The 17,371-nt window shown below is 41.6% G+C and overlaps 1 protein-coding gene and 1 long non-coding RNA gene across 2 annotated transcripts in view; one reads left to right on the plus strand and one right to left on the minus strand.

Moving 5' to 3' along the window:
• Positions 1–17,371, plus strand: part of LOC150060537 (uncharacterized) — a 491,819-nt gene that overhangs the window by 315,250 nt on the left and 159,198 nt on the right. The window lies entirely within an intron of this gene.
• Positions 686–16,158, minus strand: LOC150060550 (uncharacterized protein C2orf78-like). The gene is given in 5 exon segments (XM_090336250.1): positions 686–2,020; positions 3,820–4,556; positions 9,617–9,670; positions 9,673–9,699; positions 16,098–16,158. Coding segments are annotated over 5 exon segments (2,214 nt in total).

Genomic DNA, 17,371 nt, shown 5'->3' on the forward strand with positions numbered 1-17,371 from the left:
AGCTTGATCTCAGCACCTGATCACTGCCCTTGGGCTTCTTTTGCTCAAGGCTAGCATTCTAACAGTTGAGCCACTGGGTGATTCCTGGCTTTTTCAGTGTATGTGGTAACAAGGAATTGAACTCAGGGCTTCATGCATGCTAGGCAAGCACTCTACCACTTGCTCATGCTCCAGGCGCTGTTTTCTCCCATTTTTGAAAAGTATTTTCTAAGTAGTATTTAGAACCCAACCTTAGAAATTAAGTCTTATAACACGGCTCCATGATTCTTCTAAAAGACAAAATGACCTTTCCTTTTTTCTTCCTACTCTTGGACTCTGTTGGTTCTGATGTCTTTAATCCTCCCATGCACAATTCAAGTGCAACTTTTCTCCACCCTCAATCCAATTTCTTCTTTCAAGTTTAACTTTTGAGTCCAAACTCTATCCAAAATGAAGCCAAACTTTGCAATATCATAAAACTCAAATGGGTTCTTTATTAGTCATATATTAAATTTCATTACATTTAATCGTTCAGGTTTATTAAGTTTTGGATATATTGTAGTAATATTATTCTACCAACATCTATGCATTTATATCAATATACTATATGCCTATATAAATGTTCATATTTATCTTTGTATATATATACATATATATTTTTATATATATATGGGAAAACATGTGGTACCCACAATCGCAGCAACTCTTACACTGTGTAGCCATAGTAGTGAGACACTTCCATATCTCTTTGCCTCTGAACAAAAAACTGCAGTTTCCCCAAAGCAGTGTATTGGGCAGCATTCTCACGCTCTTGCTGGGCCCGCCTTTTCATGGCTTCACGCTCTGGCCTTTGCTCCTTGGTGATGGGATTTGATACTACAGGGCCAGGAATATCGGGTTTCCTCCATGGAATTGGTTGGCGGCTGAAATCTTGGAGTAGGTACTGGTTATGAGGCTTAGGCGGTGAACGGAACTCGTTCCCAGCAGTGGAAACAGGCTTGTGCTGGACAGAAGCGCTGGATGAGGTTGAGTGGGGTTCAGGCCTAGCAACAGCAGACTGAGATACACTAGGCTGGGGAGCATTGGCCGATCCCTGTGTGTATGTATTGGTTACACTTGGCTGAGATGCTTTGGTGGAACCTCTGAGACTCGTGTTGGCAGAAGCTGGTTGAGACAGGCTGACTGCGGTAGGTTGAGCCGTGGTAGGATGAGGCCGTGCAGGGTATGGTACAGTGGGCCTCCTGGAGGCCAGAGACTGTGGCCTGTGAGGAACGGGTCGAGCCTGAGGCTTCTCTGGGGTTAGAAAAGGCAAAGGAACCAACTTGACCTTGCCAGGGGGAGGCAGCTCATCCTGGGATGGGGATGGACACTGGCTTTCACTCCTATCCCTCTTCTTGACTTGAATGTTTCTAGGGCCTTTACCCTCATGTGGAATATCCAGCCATGATTTCATGGCAGAGTCTCGTGTGCCGCTTGCAGTTTTCTTCTCATTCTTCTTTCCTAGGGCATGAAAAACCTGCACTGACTCCCACATCTGCACGCCTAGGTTGGTTCGAGGTCTTTTGAAGGTCTCTTGGCTAAGCTCAGGGTGGCTTCTCTTGTGCTTCATCTTGGGAATGCTTGCCTTCTCTTCTGCTTTCAGTTTGTTCCCTGACTGCTTGGTTTCTTCACATTTCTTGGGATTGCTTCCCCTGATCCTTTTGGGCTCATTCTGCCCATGGCTCTTTGTTTTGCTCACCCTGCTGGATGCAGGCTTTGGGGTCTGGGCTGTGTTCAGGGAAGCCTTGTCACTGGCTGGGGTGCTACACTCAGTTTCCTCTTCCTTCAGCAGGCCCTGTGGCTGCAGCTGCTGGCCTTTGGCCTCGGGAGTTCCATCCACACTTTCCAAGGCGTCGTGCTTGTTCTTGGACACTTGATCAGTGGAATACTTGGTGACCACAGAGTTTTCCTGCAGCAGAATCTCATTGATGGTGTCTGTATCTTTGATGTGGGTTATAGTAGAAATATTGGATTGCTGAAAATCTGTGAAGGAGGTGAAAATCTGGTTAAAATGAATGTCTTGACCATCACAGTGATATCTTTTAGCTACCCACTGTCACATTCCATTCCATTTGTCTCAAGACTCAGAGTATCCAAATTGGCCTTGTTCCATGTAGACTTCTGTCTTGGCCCTAAGGTTAATGTCGACCTGCAGCTGCTAAATGTCAGGTGGAGCATCCTGACTTTCTGTTAGTTTCTCAAAGGCAACCAGAGGCTTTCAAACCTTGCTTTCAATTTCATCCTAACGCGTATTCTCTGTGTCTGGATTTGCTGGAGGCAAGACCAAGGTACTAGGAATGTTTACTACTGGATTGATATTGGAATGTCTCCAAAGTCAGGTGACACATGTTTCTCTCAAGGACTTCAACATTTATGCTTGTAGGACTTGGGTTGTCTGCAGTTTGTGACTGGCAAAATTTATGATTCTAGAAAGTTGTGATTCTAGAAAAGTGTATGCATTGCCAGGGAAGTTTCTACTGATGTAAAGAAATCACAGCAGAAATCAGTCCCTGGTAAGTAACATGCTCCATTTATGCACCAATGATTTAAGGGCATTGTCATCACTGAGCAAGGTGTTTCTAGCAGCTAGTTTTAAGCACCATGGACAGGATCGTGAGTTGGAAGATCGTGATAGCTACTCTATGTAAAACTTGTGCTAATTCATTTTCATTATTTCTTTTCCCTTTTCCTCTATAGAATTGTTGTCAGTGAAATAAAAATGAAAGAAGTTTTAAAAGTAGGAAATGATTTGGACATCATGTATGGGTCAGAAGTAAAGTAGTTCCTTACTGTGTTCTTGACTCTGGGTTCAAACAACAAAAAACCCAGCTTTATAAAGTGTCATCTATTTATATAGTTGTCGATTATTGCCAGTGTCCTGTAAGTAAAATAGGTGTTGATTCTCACCCTGATCTGAGAGAACGGCAAGTGAGGGGCAGTCAGGGAGGGGAGGACAGGTTTAGCATGTTTTGAGTGCATTTCTGAGAGTTGAGTGTGTGTGCATGTGCATGTGTGTGTGAGGGAGAGACGGGGAGAATAGAGAGCTAGAGAATGTGATCATGCACTGGATGCTTCTGGGACTTGAACTCAGCCTTTTTTCTTTTGCTGCTTGACTTTTTCTTAGGCCTGATGTATTCTCGCTTTTTTTAGGCATCTATTGTCTGCATTTGGGAACTGACAATGAGATGTTGAAAACACTTTGCAGGCTGACTTTGAAATTTGTTCCTCAGCTCTCAGGCTCCTGATTAGCTAGGCCACAGGCATGATTCAGTGGTGCTCAGCTCCAGGGTGGAATTCCTGCCCATGAAATATGCAAAATATATATTCTCACCTGCTTCCTTTGGGCAGGTTCTCTGCACACAGTAAAGCAAGTTTATCTGCTATTATCAAAACTAATGTTTGACATATTTTCCAATGAAAGCAAAGAACTCGAACAAGAAGGGGATTAATTAGGGAGAATGGATTGTGAGGACAATGTAGACCATGGCCTCACTGAGTGTGCTTTGGGTGGCATCTAAGAGCAGCACAGCCATATTTCCTCACTTATGTATTTACTTAATTATCCAGTGCAATTAGTGGCAGCACTGAGGTTTGAAGCAGTCAGTGCTCCACCACTGGAGCCATACCCTTGGCCCTCTGCCTCATGGCAGAAATTGGAGGTCTCCTTGTGAGTGTGGTGGGTGAGACTGAGGATTTAGACTATATTTGTGGAGTAGTGGAGACTCTATGCAGATGCAGGTCAGCCCCTCCTTTTTGTGCTGCTAATCCTGTTCCTTTCTGTTGTCTGTGCTTACCTTGAACATTGGTTTCTGGGTGGTGTTGAGCAGACACAGAGTAGTAGATTCCAGAAGTGGAGACTGGTGGTGGGACATTTGCGGGCTGAACCTCTTGGAGCATCATCACGATTTCTGGCTGAGGAGCAAAGACCCTGCTCCCTGTATAGGACACAGAGCCATATGATTGCAGGCAGGGACCAGGTTCTCCAGATAATAGAGGGCCCACTGTGCTTTGGTTATAGTAGTAAATTTGGTTGTTTCGTTGGCAGGGAAGTAACAAGCTACTACTCTCTTGTTGTGCAACGTGAGATAACGTCCCCTGAACCAGGCTGGCAGACAGCGATGGATACAGAGGGACTATGGCATTTGCATCCGCATATCGAGATGTCATAGTCATTGAAGGGACTGCTGTGCCCTGGTCAATGAGAGTCAATGTGAAGTCTCCCAGTGCAGAGGACTTTTTATTGTGTCCCGTGTACTCCCATTCAAAAGCACTGGCACAGGAGGAGGCTGCAGTGGAGATGTGGCTCTGGCCAGTAACCCCTGACAGCATGGGTGTGCTGGAATGTTGGCAAAGACCCGTGAGTGGCTGCAAAGAGGTGCCAGAGGTTGATGGCAGTGGCCATGCTGAAGTGAAGGCTGGGGTGGAGACTGTGGAGATGTTGCAGCTGTTGCCTGTTAGAGAAGTGGCATCGTTCTCCACAGGAAGAGGAAGCTGTAGTGAGTTTGCAGCTCCAAGTAAAGATGGATGCTGGAAATTGTCTGCAAGAAGCAAGGGGTGGTTAAAAAATGGATAAGGTTGCCCAACTCTCACTGTTTTGGAGGAACAGCATATTGGAAGCTGGCTGTGACTGACTGGGAATGCTCTCATTCCAATAGCCACCCACATTCTTCTGATGAACTTGGCAAAGAGGTTCAACAGGAGACACCAAGTGGTTCCTGTGCTGTTTCCTAGGCAGAAGCAGGCTTCTCCTTCTTGTCCTGACTTTCCCTGAGTCACTCCTAACTGTGTCCTAGCATGTGAGCCTTTTGAATCTCAGGTATCCTCAGTGTACTTGTTAGATCACCCATTCAAGAGCAGGAAACCTAGGGGCAGAGGCCAGCCTGATTGGCTCAAATACTTCTTTTGAATTACTATGAGCACCGTGTTCCAAAGGGTGAGCAGGTGAAGAATGCCCAGAAATCAGGAGAACTTGAACTTCCTATAAGGCAGTGGATGTTGGTCTTGAGAAAATAGTTTGCATTTTTCTTGTTATTGTGTAACCTTATAGAAATCTCTGGCCATTTTTAGTGCTTACTTAAAACACAGACCAGAAGATAAGTAAAGAATACAATGACCACCTCAGAGTTCCCAATATACTTTTTGTAGGAAACCTGAAACCCTCTGCTGGGTTGGGTGGCTCACTCCGGTAATCCTAGCTACTCAGGAGGCTGAGATCTGAGGATTAGGGTTCAAAATCAGCTGGAGCACAAAAAGACCTGAGACTCTTATTTCCAATTAAGCTCCAGAAAACGGGAACTGGGACTTGGCTCTAGGGTAGGATGGTAGCTCTGAGCTGAAGAGCTGAGGGATTCTCCCAGGCCCTTGTCAAAACCCATGACCCACACAAAAGAAGAAAAGGAAGGGGCCAGGAGTTTGGCCTAGTGGTTGAAGTGCTTGCCTAGCATGCATGAAGACCCGGGTTCGATTCCTTGGTACCACATACACAGAAAAAAGCTAGAAGTGGTGTTGAGGCTCAAGTGGTAGAGCTCTAGCCTTGAGAAAGTCCAAGGACAGTGCTCAGGCCCTGAGCTCAAGCCCAGGACTGGCAAAAAAAAAAGAAGACTGAGACGTTCTGAACTTCAAGTCACTCATCAATGATATATTATACATGCTGAAAACAATGATATCAGTAATAATATTGAATAATGAATGTAAGTGACATATTATACATGACTGATATGGAACAAAATAGAAAGACATTAAAGCTAATTTGGATGTATGTCAAATATTCATTATAGTATACTTACCAATAAATAAAGTGATCTTATTACATATGCAATGTTGTGAAAACAAACATTTTCTCATCTATTTCAGACAAAAACCATCACAGGATTAGAAAGTGGTTTTGAATTATATGTGTGTGTGTGTGTGCGCGTGTGTGTGTGTGTGTGCGTGTGCATGTGTGTGTGTGTGTGTGTGTGCGCGTTTTGTATTCTGGGAGTTGAACTGAAGTTGGTATAGGTGTAATGTGTGTGGAAGCAGAAAAATGCATTAAATGTAAATATTCAAGCAGTCACGCTTTGTTTTTGCTAGTCCTGTTCTTGAGCTCAGGGCCTGAGCACTGTCCTTGGACTTTCTCAAGGCCAGAGCTCTACTACTAGAGCCTCAGCACCACTTCTATCTTTTTTCTATGTGTGTGATACCAAGGAATTGATCCTGCATCTTCATGCATGCTAGGCAAGCACTCTACCACTAGGCCAAACTCCCAGCCCCCATGCTGTTTTTAAATACAGATTTTATTCTTATACTTCTGCATGTGAAATGTTTGAAATTATACTTTCAAGATAAAATTCTGGAAAGGACTATTTTGGACAATAGGGCCTAATATGTTTATGTAACTGTTGTATCATGTTTACAAGGTGAAAGTTTTCAGAGCTCAGAGGCTCAGAATTTCTATTTTCTGGTCTTTCTCAGCTTGTGGAAGCTGTTGAATTTCCTTAGCGAAAGCTTTCTTTCTCCACTTAAAGGCATACCCCTCCAATCTGTTCTTATATCGCTCATCTCTCATTCTTCTCCCTGGATTGACAATAGTGAATCTTCCTTTTCATGAACATGGATAACTCTTCATTTATTCGACTGCTCCTTTGATTTTCTCACCAAAGCTTGGTAATTTTCAGCATGTACATCTTACACCTATCTTTTGTAATTATTCTAAGTATCTCATAATTTTGGTAGTATAAATGGCACTCTCAATTCAATTTCCAGTTGCTTTTTGAGAATGATTAATCATTGTCTTCTGACCCTATATCCTGGACGTTAGGTAACTTGTTTTTTTTTTTTACATCATCCCTCTTGCCATATACATGGTCATAATTGACATAGATCAATATTTTTGAATGTGCAGGAGACCTAGTATCCCTAGCACATGGGATAGTGTGGTTAGACAATCACTTTTTTTTTTTTGCCTGTCCTGGGCTTGAGCTCAGGGCCTCGGCACTGTCCTTGGACTTTCTCAAGGCTAGAGCTCTACCACTTGAGCCTCAGGACCACTTCTGACTTTGTTGTTTTTTTTTTCCAATGTATGTGGTACCAAAGAATTGAACCTGGCTTTTTCGTGCATGCGAGGCAAACACTCTACCAGTAGGCCAAACTCCTAGTCCCAGACAATCACTTTTGTCAGGACATTAATACCAGATTGGACAATATAGCACAAATGTAGAAAAGAAAAAATCAGAACAAAGAAAGACAAACCAAAATGATTTCTCTAAATATCATACCTCAATGTAAAGATATTAATTGTTCTAGCTGGGTATTTAAATCAACTTAGTATAAATAGCAGCATCAAAAAATCTTTAAAAACCGTTTGAAATGGGAATTAATGCACCATCTATCTGGCAAATATCATGTAACCCTTATATAACAGTAAAAATATATATATATATATATATAAACGTTTGAAAACCAATCTGAGAAAAATATTGATACAAATGTAAAATAAACACTTAGAATTCTATCATTATCATCATTATTTACAGCTTTTAGTTGAAACCTGCTTCTGATACAAATTAGAATACTTTATTAAAAAATGCATGTTCAGCTCTCATGATTCAAGGCTGTAATCCTAACTACTGGAGCTTGAGGTTTGAAAATTATTATTTCAAGCCAGTCCTTCCCATAAAGTCTGTAGGACTCTTATTAACGGTTAAATATCAAAACCTGGAATTGGAGACCTGATGAGTTGTAGAGCTCTACCTATAAGCTAAAAAGCTCAGAGACAGTGTCAAGCTTGGAGTTTAAATCTTGGTATTCATACAAGCACACACACACACACACACACACACACACACACACACACACACTTCCATGAAGTCTAAATATAAGAATGAAAAGTAATGTTGAAATATATTACAGAACCTTCTGTGTAATCCCTCTCAAGAAATATTCCTTAAAATAATTTGGAATACATATCTAAAATGTTTACATTGCAAACTGTCAAGGCTCAGTAGCTCCCTTCTCTAATCCTATTTGGGAAACAGTCTGCTGGACAGTGGTTTGAGATCCATCTAGGCTGGTTACTGAACACCTCATCTCAATCAAATAAGCCCTCTGTTAGTAGATCATGACTGTGGCCCAAGGTACAAGAGAGTCCTTCCTAGGTGGTAGGATCATGGTTCAAGGTTTGCCTGACCTAAAATTTCATATCTTCAAAAAAAACCTAGCTAAAACAAAGAAAGCTAAAGGAGTGGCTGGCACCTGTGCCGGCCCTAAGTTAGTCAGGTTGACAAAAGGCTCGTTCAAAGCATCATCTGTATTCACAGTCAACTAGAAAAAAAAAACACATAACAAACCTAAAGCAGGAACCAGCTAAAAGTGACATCTCAGAAACTGCTTTTAATGATTCTCTGTTTTAACCTTAGTTGGCTTTTGGTCCATCAATGTGGCTAACACTAACTTCATTTTGCCTGGCTCTGGTTAGATTGCCCTCGGTTTTCTGTGTGTGGATTTAAAAATGTTTGATCCTCTTCAACATTCTATTGAAACCACCGCTGTTTTCTTGAGAATGTCTCCATGCTCTTCATGTCTTTGGCTCTGTCTTATTTCTCATCACCTTCTTCATCTTTTCTTCACCTCTAGTTCCTGGTGAACCTTTCCTTCTAGATCATCTGCCTCGTTCTAGTCCCGTCATCCCCTCTCTCTTCCTGTTTTTCTCTGCACCTTGTCTGAGCAGAAATATGGAAACACACACTATGCTTAAATTTACTACATTTGATATAAACGTAACTATATAGACATCAAAACCTATGACTCTAGAGACATAATGTTTTATTTCATAAATTAATATGTTTCTATGACATACAATCCCTTAGCCTAGTTTTGATTAAGTTCTAAATACTAAGTCCCAGTGATTGTAAATAGAGATTCCCTCCTGGAACACTTGTTGGTTAAACTTGTCATTTAAAATATGATGTAAAAATCAATGTTAATAAATTCTCCAATTAAAAAATTTTTACTACATTTGAAATACCAAAGTGGAACTAATTTTTAGAGGATACTGTTACAAATGAAGTATCTTGGTATAGGGATTTCAACAGGACTAGGTTTCCTTCTCCATTAGTTTGTTTAAAATTGACTCTCTGAAGAAATCTGTAGCTTCATTCTCCATTCATAAATGTCATTAAAAATACAGTGCTGGAGGCCCGGGAGTTTGGCCTAATAGTAGAGTGCTTGCCTAGCATGCATGAAGACCTGGGATCGATTCCTCGGTACCCCACATACATAGCAAAAATCTGGAAGTGGTGCTGAGGCTCAAGTGGTAGACTGCTAGCCTTGAGAAAGTCCAAGGACAGTGCTCAAGCCCTGAGCTCAAGCCCAAGACGGGCAAAAATAATACAGTGCTGGAAAACAAAGCTATCACAAGATAAACAATTCATTTTCTTCATGTTGCAGACAAAGCAACAGATTTTTGTCACAAAGTAAATCATGTGGCTAAGTCATATATACCTAGTAAACATCACAGCCCAACATTTCTAATTCAATACTTGAAGCTGTTTTGATTCTACTATTAAATTTAGGGAGCAGGGGAGTCTAATGAAAACTCTAAATCCCTTTTTCTTCTTACCTGACATACTGAGACAATGGGTAATATCAACTGGAGAAACAAGGGATGAAGAATGACACTAGAGGATGTGTGCGTAGCTGAAGCTAAAGAGCAAGAGTGTGTCCAGTACGGAGCTCACTGGACACTGGTCACTAGCGATGATCCAAATATACGCCTGGACGATGCCATGGAAACCCCAAGATTCTACCAAGTAGTGATAGGTTCAGTGGGAGAATGATGTCATTACTCAGGCAGTTGAAAGGCCTGGAGTAGCCAATCACAAGATCAGAATCTGAACCAGAAGCTGGGTTTGGGTAGAGAATGGCAGGAGAGCTCTAGTAGCTCTTTAATGCTTGATCTTTGGTGACTTGAGGTCCTGCAAGACAGACAGGAAATCCCCTTTCGTCTACGTTCTTATATTGAGGACATCACCTCAGTGTTTCTCACCAATGTTCATTAATAGTTATTTTTAATTTGCTTATTTTGCTTTCTATATTATATGATAATTACATATTGCATATATAGTTCACATGTTTGAGGGATAAGGAAAGGGACTTTGAGATTGAAAACTTCATTGTTCTGAAACCGTTTAGTTGAGCCATTTGAATTTTCAAATAGTAGAAGCAGAATGAAAGAGCTTTTTACCTAGTTGAAGAGTAGTGTTGATGATACCTTGTAGAGGATGATGTCATCTAAGGCACTTGCTTTCTAGTTTCTTGCCCCTGAAATCCTTATTCTGGGTTGTTCTAGCCATGTTGGACTTGGATCCCTCTTTATATTTCTCTTGTTCACTTAGGAACTGGTTCTTGGAAAACCTATTAGGTTTTGCATTCTTTTTTATTTCATTTTAAAACTTAATTTACTTTATTCTTATTGTAGTGGTGGTATACAGAGGTATTGCAATTGCACAAGTCAGGTAATAAGTATATTTCCATTTATACAGTATCTTCCGTTCCCTCATGCTCTCCCAGTCCCTCTTGACTCTATCCACAAGTTATGTAGCTCACTTTCGTTGGTGTCCAGTGGGCTCCACTGCTCTGTTTTTGTCATTTTACCCTTGAGTTCTGTACACCTCCCAAACCCTTCTGAAGAGGTATACTTGAATACACCATACATAAGGTAAAGAAGACAGATCATCAAAAATTAAAAACTAAACAAAAGAAAGGGGGAAAAAGGATGTTTCTTCCCTCCACCTTTTGGAGTTCATTTCTGAATTTTATATGAATAAAAAGAGGCACATGGGCTTTGCATTTTTGTTTCTCTCCTAATGGTGCCCTCTTTTGTTCTCAATGTTTGTGATTATCTAGAATCCTTTCTAATTTATATCCCAATGCATTTTAGATCTCATTTTTGCACATCCAAAAGAACATGCACGATTTGTGTCTCTGAGTTTGGCTTAGCTCACCTAACATGATTTGTTCTAGTTCTATTTCCTTGCAGATGATATTACTTTATTCTTCCTAATGGCTGTGTAAAATTCCATTGTGTATAGGTACCACATAGTTTGGATCCACTCATCTATTGTGGGGCATCTGAGTTGCTCTATATCTTGCCTATTATGAATAGCGAAGCAATAAAAACGGTCTGTGTTTAGTTTTTTTGAGGAACCTCATACTGCTGTTCAGAGAGGTTGTACTCCTTTACATTCCCACCAATATGTAGAAGAGTTACTTTGCCCCCAAGATTTCCAACAATATTTGCAGTTCAAATTCACAATGTTGGACAATCTGACAGGGGTGAGATGGAACTTCAGAGTTGTTTTAATTTGCGTTTCCTTTATGGCCAGGGTTGATGAGCATTTCCTCAAGTGTATCTTTGCCATTCTCACCTCTTCTGAGAAATCTCTACTTAGCTCCCTTGCCCATTAAGTGATTGCTTTATAAGGTTTGGTAGGGGTTGGTTTCTTAAGCTCTTTGCGTATATTGGATATGAGGACTTTGATATATGGCTTGAAAAGGAAGATCTTTTCCCAGCAATCCTTTTTTTTTTTTTGCCAGTTCTTTCGCTTGAACTCAGGGTCTGGGCACCATCCATGGGCTTCTTTTGCTTAAAGCTAGCACTCTATCACTTGAGCCACAGCACCCCTTTTGGCTATTTCTGTTTATATGGTACTGAGGAATCCAACTCAGGGTTTCATGCATGTGTGGCAAGCACTGTACCACTAAGCCACATTCCAGTCTACTTGTAGTTTTTGAATGGCTGATTGGAGATAAGAATCTCACAAGGACTTTTTTTTTGGCCAGTCCTGGGGCTTGAAGTCAGGGCCTGAGCTTTCTCAAGGCTAGAGCTCTACCACTTGAGCCACAGCACCAGTTCTGTCTTTTCTACATATGTGGTACCGAGGAATCAAACCCAGGTCTTCGTGCATGCTAGGCAAGCACTCTACCATAGGCCAAACTCCAGGCCCCACCCAGCAATTCTTTTTTTTAATTTTTTATTGTAATTAATAAAAATTTTACATGATATTTGCCAGATAGAAGGTGCATTAATTCACATACATTGATACCCTTTCACATGTCTTGGTACCCATTACCCTCCTCCCCACCCCCCACCCGTGTGGTTTCCCCCCCCACCAATTCTTTTATAGTTTATTTTTTTTTCTGGATTCTGTGCCTTGAGCTTTTTTGATCAAGGCTGTGCTCTATTGCTTAAGCCATAGTACCACTTCTGGCTCGTGGCTTAACTGTACATAAGAGTCTTGTCACAGACTTTCTTAACTGGGATGGCTTTGAACTGTGGTCTTCCTGAGTAGCTATGATTACAGGCATGAGCCCCTAGTACACCACGAGTTGTGCATTCTCATACTCATAGATGTCAACTCCTAGAGATACAGGTCTCTTTTTTGCATAGCCCTGATACTTTGAAAAGTAGTCTCTGCCCATTAGAAGCAAATACTAAAGAAATGGAATACACAGAGGAAGGCAGACTTCTGTCTGACTTAAAAGGCTTTTATTGTAAAGATGATATACATAGGGGGTACAGTTACTTAAGTCAGGTAACGAGTACATTTCCTTTTGAACAATGTTACCGCCTCCCTCATTCTCCCCCGGGTTTGCCTTCTCCCCACTTGAAGTTATATCGTTCATTTCCAACATAGTGTCTAGTCCGTGTCACTGCTAAATTGGCTTACCCTTTATCTCACCATTTCTGTGCTTCTTCCAGTGATAGCCAGACCAGTCCCCACAATTTGTGTCAGAAGAAAAGGAATGAATATGGAGTCCAAGATAAAAAGGATGTCATTCTAGTTGAAATTAACTGGTTTTACTTAACATGAAACTATCAAGCATATTCTGGAGCAAGGCTCCTATTGCAAACTCTACATAGTAATCTATTGGTTTGTGTACTTATAGTTGCTGAGAAACATTGCACAGAAAACCAACTAGCGTTACCTTTCTACAATTGTGATGATTATTTCTATGTCAAGATGACTTTACTCCTGCCTAGGTAAATCAGTACTGTCCATGGTAATAACTGGCTCAACCTCATGAGGCTTGCCCTCACGAGCCTACATCTCCAGCCCAGCTTCTGTGATATTCCCCAAGTCTCTGCATGTTTTCTGTATTGGGTAGACAGCATATGAGTAGGCCATCTGTTCAGATTGTTAGCAGAGTCCACAGCTACTGTAGAGGCATATACACAAGACACATTTATTATAGAAACAATCTTTGTTTTCATTCTTGTGTATATTTTTATTCTCTTTAAATAGTTGTACAAAGGCAGTATCAACCATCCATTTCCCATCAAGAGCTCCAGAAATCAAACCAATGGCTTAGTGATTGTCTGTTTTAAGAAGATGGAGTCATAGGATGTTCATTTGGGATGTTCATGTGCGACATGAGGTGTGGGACATCACAGACCAGCATTCCACATTTTGTCTTGAAAGTAGCGAAAGAGCCAGGTGCTGGTGGCTCATGTCTGTAATCCTAGCTACTGAAGAGGCTGAGATCAGAGGATCACAGTTTCAAAGAAGCCTGGGTACCGTAGTCGAGGAGACTGTTATCTCCAATTCAACACCAGAAAACTGGAATGGCACTGTGGCTCAGAGACAATGCCCAAGGCCTGAGTTCAAACCCCTCGATCAAAAAAAAAAAATCAAATAGCAAATTCCCATTGGGTATGATCCAACTAAGGCTGTGCTGTATTGATGAAATCTACTCTCTTAGATACTATAGTTACAATACCTGGTCATGTGAGACATTCCACCAATGCTGGTTTAAAGGATGGGGGATCCATGAGTGATGGTATTTATTTATTTATTTATTTATGAGCCAGTCCTGTAGACTGAGCTCAGGGCCTTAGCACTGTCTTTGGGCTTTCTCAAGGCTGAAGCTCTAGCACTTGAGCCACAGCACCACTTCTCCCGTTTTCTATGTATGTGGTACCAAGATATCAAACCCGGGTCTTTGTGCTTGCTAGGGAAGCACTCTACTGCTAGGGCAAACTCCAGACCTGGTCCATGAGCAATTTTGTTCATGATCAGACCTCTACTGAAACTGCAACTCTCATTTGTGATTAACTAGAGATAAGAGCCCAAGGGGCTTTCATGCCCAAGCTGATTTCCAACCCCAATCCTCTGATCTCAGCTTCCTGACTTGCAAGAGTTAGAAGCAGAAATCTTTTCATTTGGTTGGCGGGAAAGATTTGTTAATAATTTAATGTGAAGTATAAATGTGCTCAATTGTAAGTTGCAAACCAATATGATATTAGGGATTTCTTTTCACTTTCATGTTTATTGAAGTTTTAGAATCAGGGAAGTTTTTCATAATTGTCAATGTTTGTTGTAACATTGCCACCTTGACAATGTCAAAGGTACTGATCAGTTTCTTTTGTGCCGTTATATATACATTTGTTCATTTCTTTTCATCTCTCTTTTTTTTTCTTTGCCAGTCCTCGACTTGATTTCAGGGCCTGAGCACTGTCCTTGGACTTTCTCAAGGCTAGAGCTCTACCACTTGAGCCTCAGCACCACTTCCACCTTTTTTCATGTATGTGGTACCGAGGAATCGAACCTGGGTCTTTGTGCATGCTGGGCAAGCACTCTACCACTAGGCCAAACTCCTGGTCCTCTTTTCATCTCTTTTTTTTTGAAATTTAAACATTTTTACTGTTAGGGTGATTTACAGAGGGGTTACAATCAGATAAATCAGTTAATGAGTACATTGCCTTTTAAACAGGATTATCTGCTCCCTCATTATCTCCCAGTTTTTCCCCTTTCCTCTTCCCTGCCCCTGCCAGGTTATATAGTTCATTTCCAACAGTGGCTAGTGAGTCTCACTGCTGATGGTTTAGCCTTTGTCCCTTTGCTTTCCCTTCTCCTCCCCAAATCAAATGAACGTATATAAAGACAAAGGGTACATACATTTAAAAAATAGTGACAAAAGAGAATATACCAAGGAGAAAAAAGAAAGAAAAAAAGAAAGAATTGCAAACAGTACAATAAAAAATCTCTTGATTCCATTTCTTAGAGTTCATTTTGATCCTAGAGAACGTTCTATGATCATACGTACATAGCTATTGAGCCCTTGTGATCCTCTCCTAAGAACAGCTTCCGGTCCATTATATGATGAGTTGTCTCTGTCCCAGTGTAGCCAGGTGGCCTGTGGGCTCCATCCCTGATGTTTACGTTCCTCCTAGAGGTACGTGGATAGCTCCAGGGCTCAGATATGACCACCACTGCAGCCACTGCTGTTGTGACTGCTGGCACAATCACTGTATGTGGTTACCGAATTCTGTCTTCTTATGCAAGCAGTTTATAATTTTCTTCTTTGGTATAAATCTCTGTATAAACAATAGCTACGTTGGAGTGACTGTCTAGATGTGAAAAGCTTGATGGGACCCTCAAGTTCTGCTTCCTCAGGGGACTTAGTTGGGTCAGTTATCCATCTGCCATCTTCTCCAAAATTCAACGTTTTAAAATCAATTTATTCAATTGTAACGTCTTTGTGAAAATGACTAGTAGGAAAAATGATACACATTCAGGTGTGTAAAAGTAGGGAGGTACTGGTGAACCATTCTAATAATCCTCAGGAAGCTGGGACCCGAGGATAATGGTAGAAGTAGATATGGATCAAGTGACTGTGCATTGGCCTCAAGTATGAGTAAAAAACAATGCAATATAGACTACATTTGGTTTCATTCTGAAAATGTACTATTGTGCCTCTGACTAGTGTACGTCTAAATGGTGTGATGAATTATATTTCAGGAAAGTTTTTTGTTTTATTGTGTGGGTCCTGTGGTTTGAACTCAGGGTCTGAGCACTCCCTCTGAGCTTTTTTGGCTTAAAGCCAGGTCTCAACCATATCAGCCAGAGCTCTTCTTTTGGCTTTTTGATGGTAAATTAGAAATAAGTGTCACACAAAATTATGTCACAGGAATGATCATTCCTGCATAGGCTGTCTTTGAAGAGCAATCCTCAGTCCGCAGCCTCTGCGCTAGCTAGGAATACAGGCACGAGCCAAGGGCTCAAGAAATGGTTTTCAGCAAAATTTAGTAAGCTTCCTACAATGATCCTCCACCCTGTGTCCTTCTACTCGGTTCTCCTTTCCTGTCCTCTCAGTCGCCATCGCCCACTCCCCATCCAGCTGTGCCTCTTGTGGCCTCTGAAGTGGAACACAGGGCCCTGCAGCTTGACTGCAGTGACTCATTGCTGTGCCTGTGCAAATGCCTGTCTCCCTGGGGTTCTCCTGGAATAGACACTAGGAGCAGATTTTGCTTGTGCTGGTCCTTTGCGGCGAGTGGTGTGGGAACCAGCAAGGCAAGAAGGAGCAGTACAGGACACATTTAGTGTTTTGTCTACTTCACATATTTGATCTTGTCCACCCAGTAACTCCAGATCCTCAGGTGGGAAATTTAGGTTGGAAATCTAGGTGCACTTGCATTCTCTGAGGAATTCAGACACTCAGGCCTCCATTGGAGGCCTCGACCTTTGAATTTAATGTGATCCCAGCCCACAGCTGAACCTCACAAATCAAGTGGACCAGTGATACTAGCCCTGTGTGTTTAGTGATTAATTGAAGTATTATAGCACATCTTGCTGCCCTGAATAATTAAATGGGTACTGAATAAATAAATAAATGATCCTAAATGATGAGGCCTTTCTCAGGGTGGACTTTATGCTACTTTGCTTCACTGGCTAGGCCCCAGGATAGCCTTTGTCCCCAGGATAACCATGAGCTCTTGGCTCTAATGTGGTAGATTTCTCTCATATCATGCATTTGCCTTTTCTTCTTCTCATCTTAGATAACTGCATCGTGTGTGTGTGTGTGTGTGTGTGTGTGTGTGTGTGTGTGTGTGCCAATACTGGGGGTAGAATTGAGGGCCAGTGTGTTTCACTTATCTTTTTCACTCAGTGCTACTGTAAACTTCCCTTTCCACTCTATGCTGCTCAAATTACAATGAGCTTATGACTTATTTGTCTGCCATTGCTGCCTTAGAGTCTCAGTATTCATCTCTCAGTCTCTTGATTGGCTAGGATTGCAAGGAAGAGCCATGACCACCTGGCTTCAAAGTGTGTGGGTCCCCTGCTTCACCTGCCCCTTAAAGCTCAACATTTTTCACAGTACCCTAGAGCCTTTTACTGTACTTTTTCTTGCCACTCCTAGAGCTTGATCTCAGCACCTGATCACTGCCCTTGGGCTTCTTTTGCTCAAGGCTAGCATTCTAACAGTTGAGCCACTGGGTGATTCCTGGCTTTTTCAGTGTATGTGGTAACAAGGAATTGAACTCAGGGCTTCATGCATGCTAGGCAAGCACTCTACCACTTGCTCATGCTCCAGG

Source organism: Megascapheus bottae, chromosome 7, assembly GCF_031878675.1.
Source record: "Megascapheus bottae isolate mThoBot1 chromosome 7, mThoBot2.hap1, whole genome shotgun sequence".
Classification (NCBI taxonomy): Eukaryota; Metazoa; Chordata; class Mammalia; order Rodentia; family Geomyidae; genus Megascapheus; species Megascapheus bottae.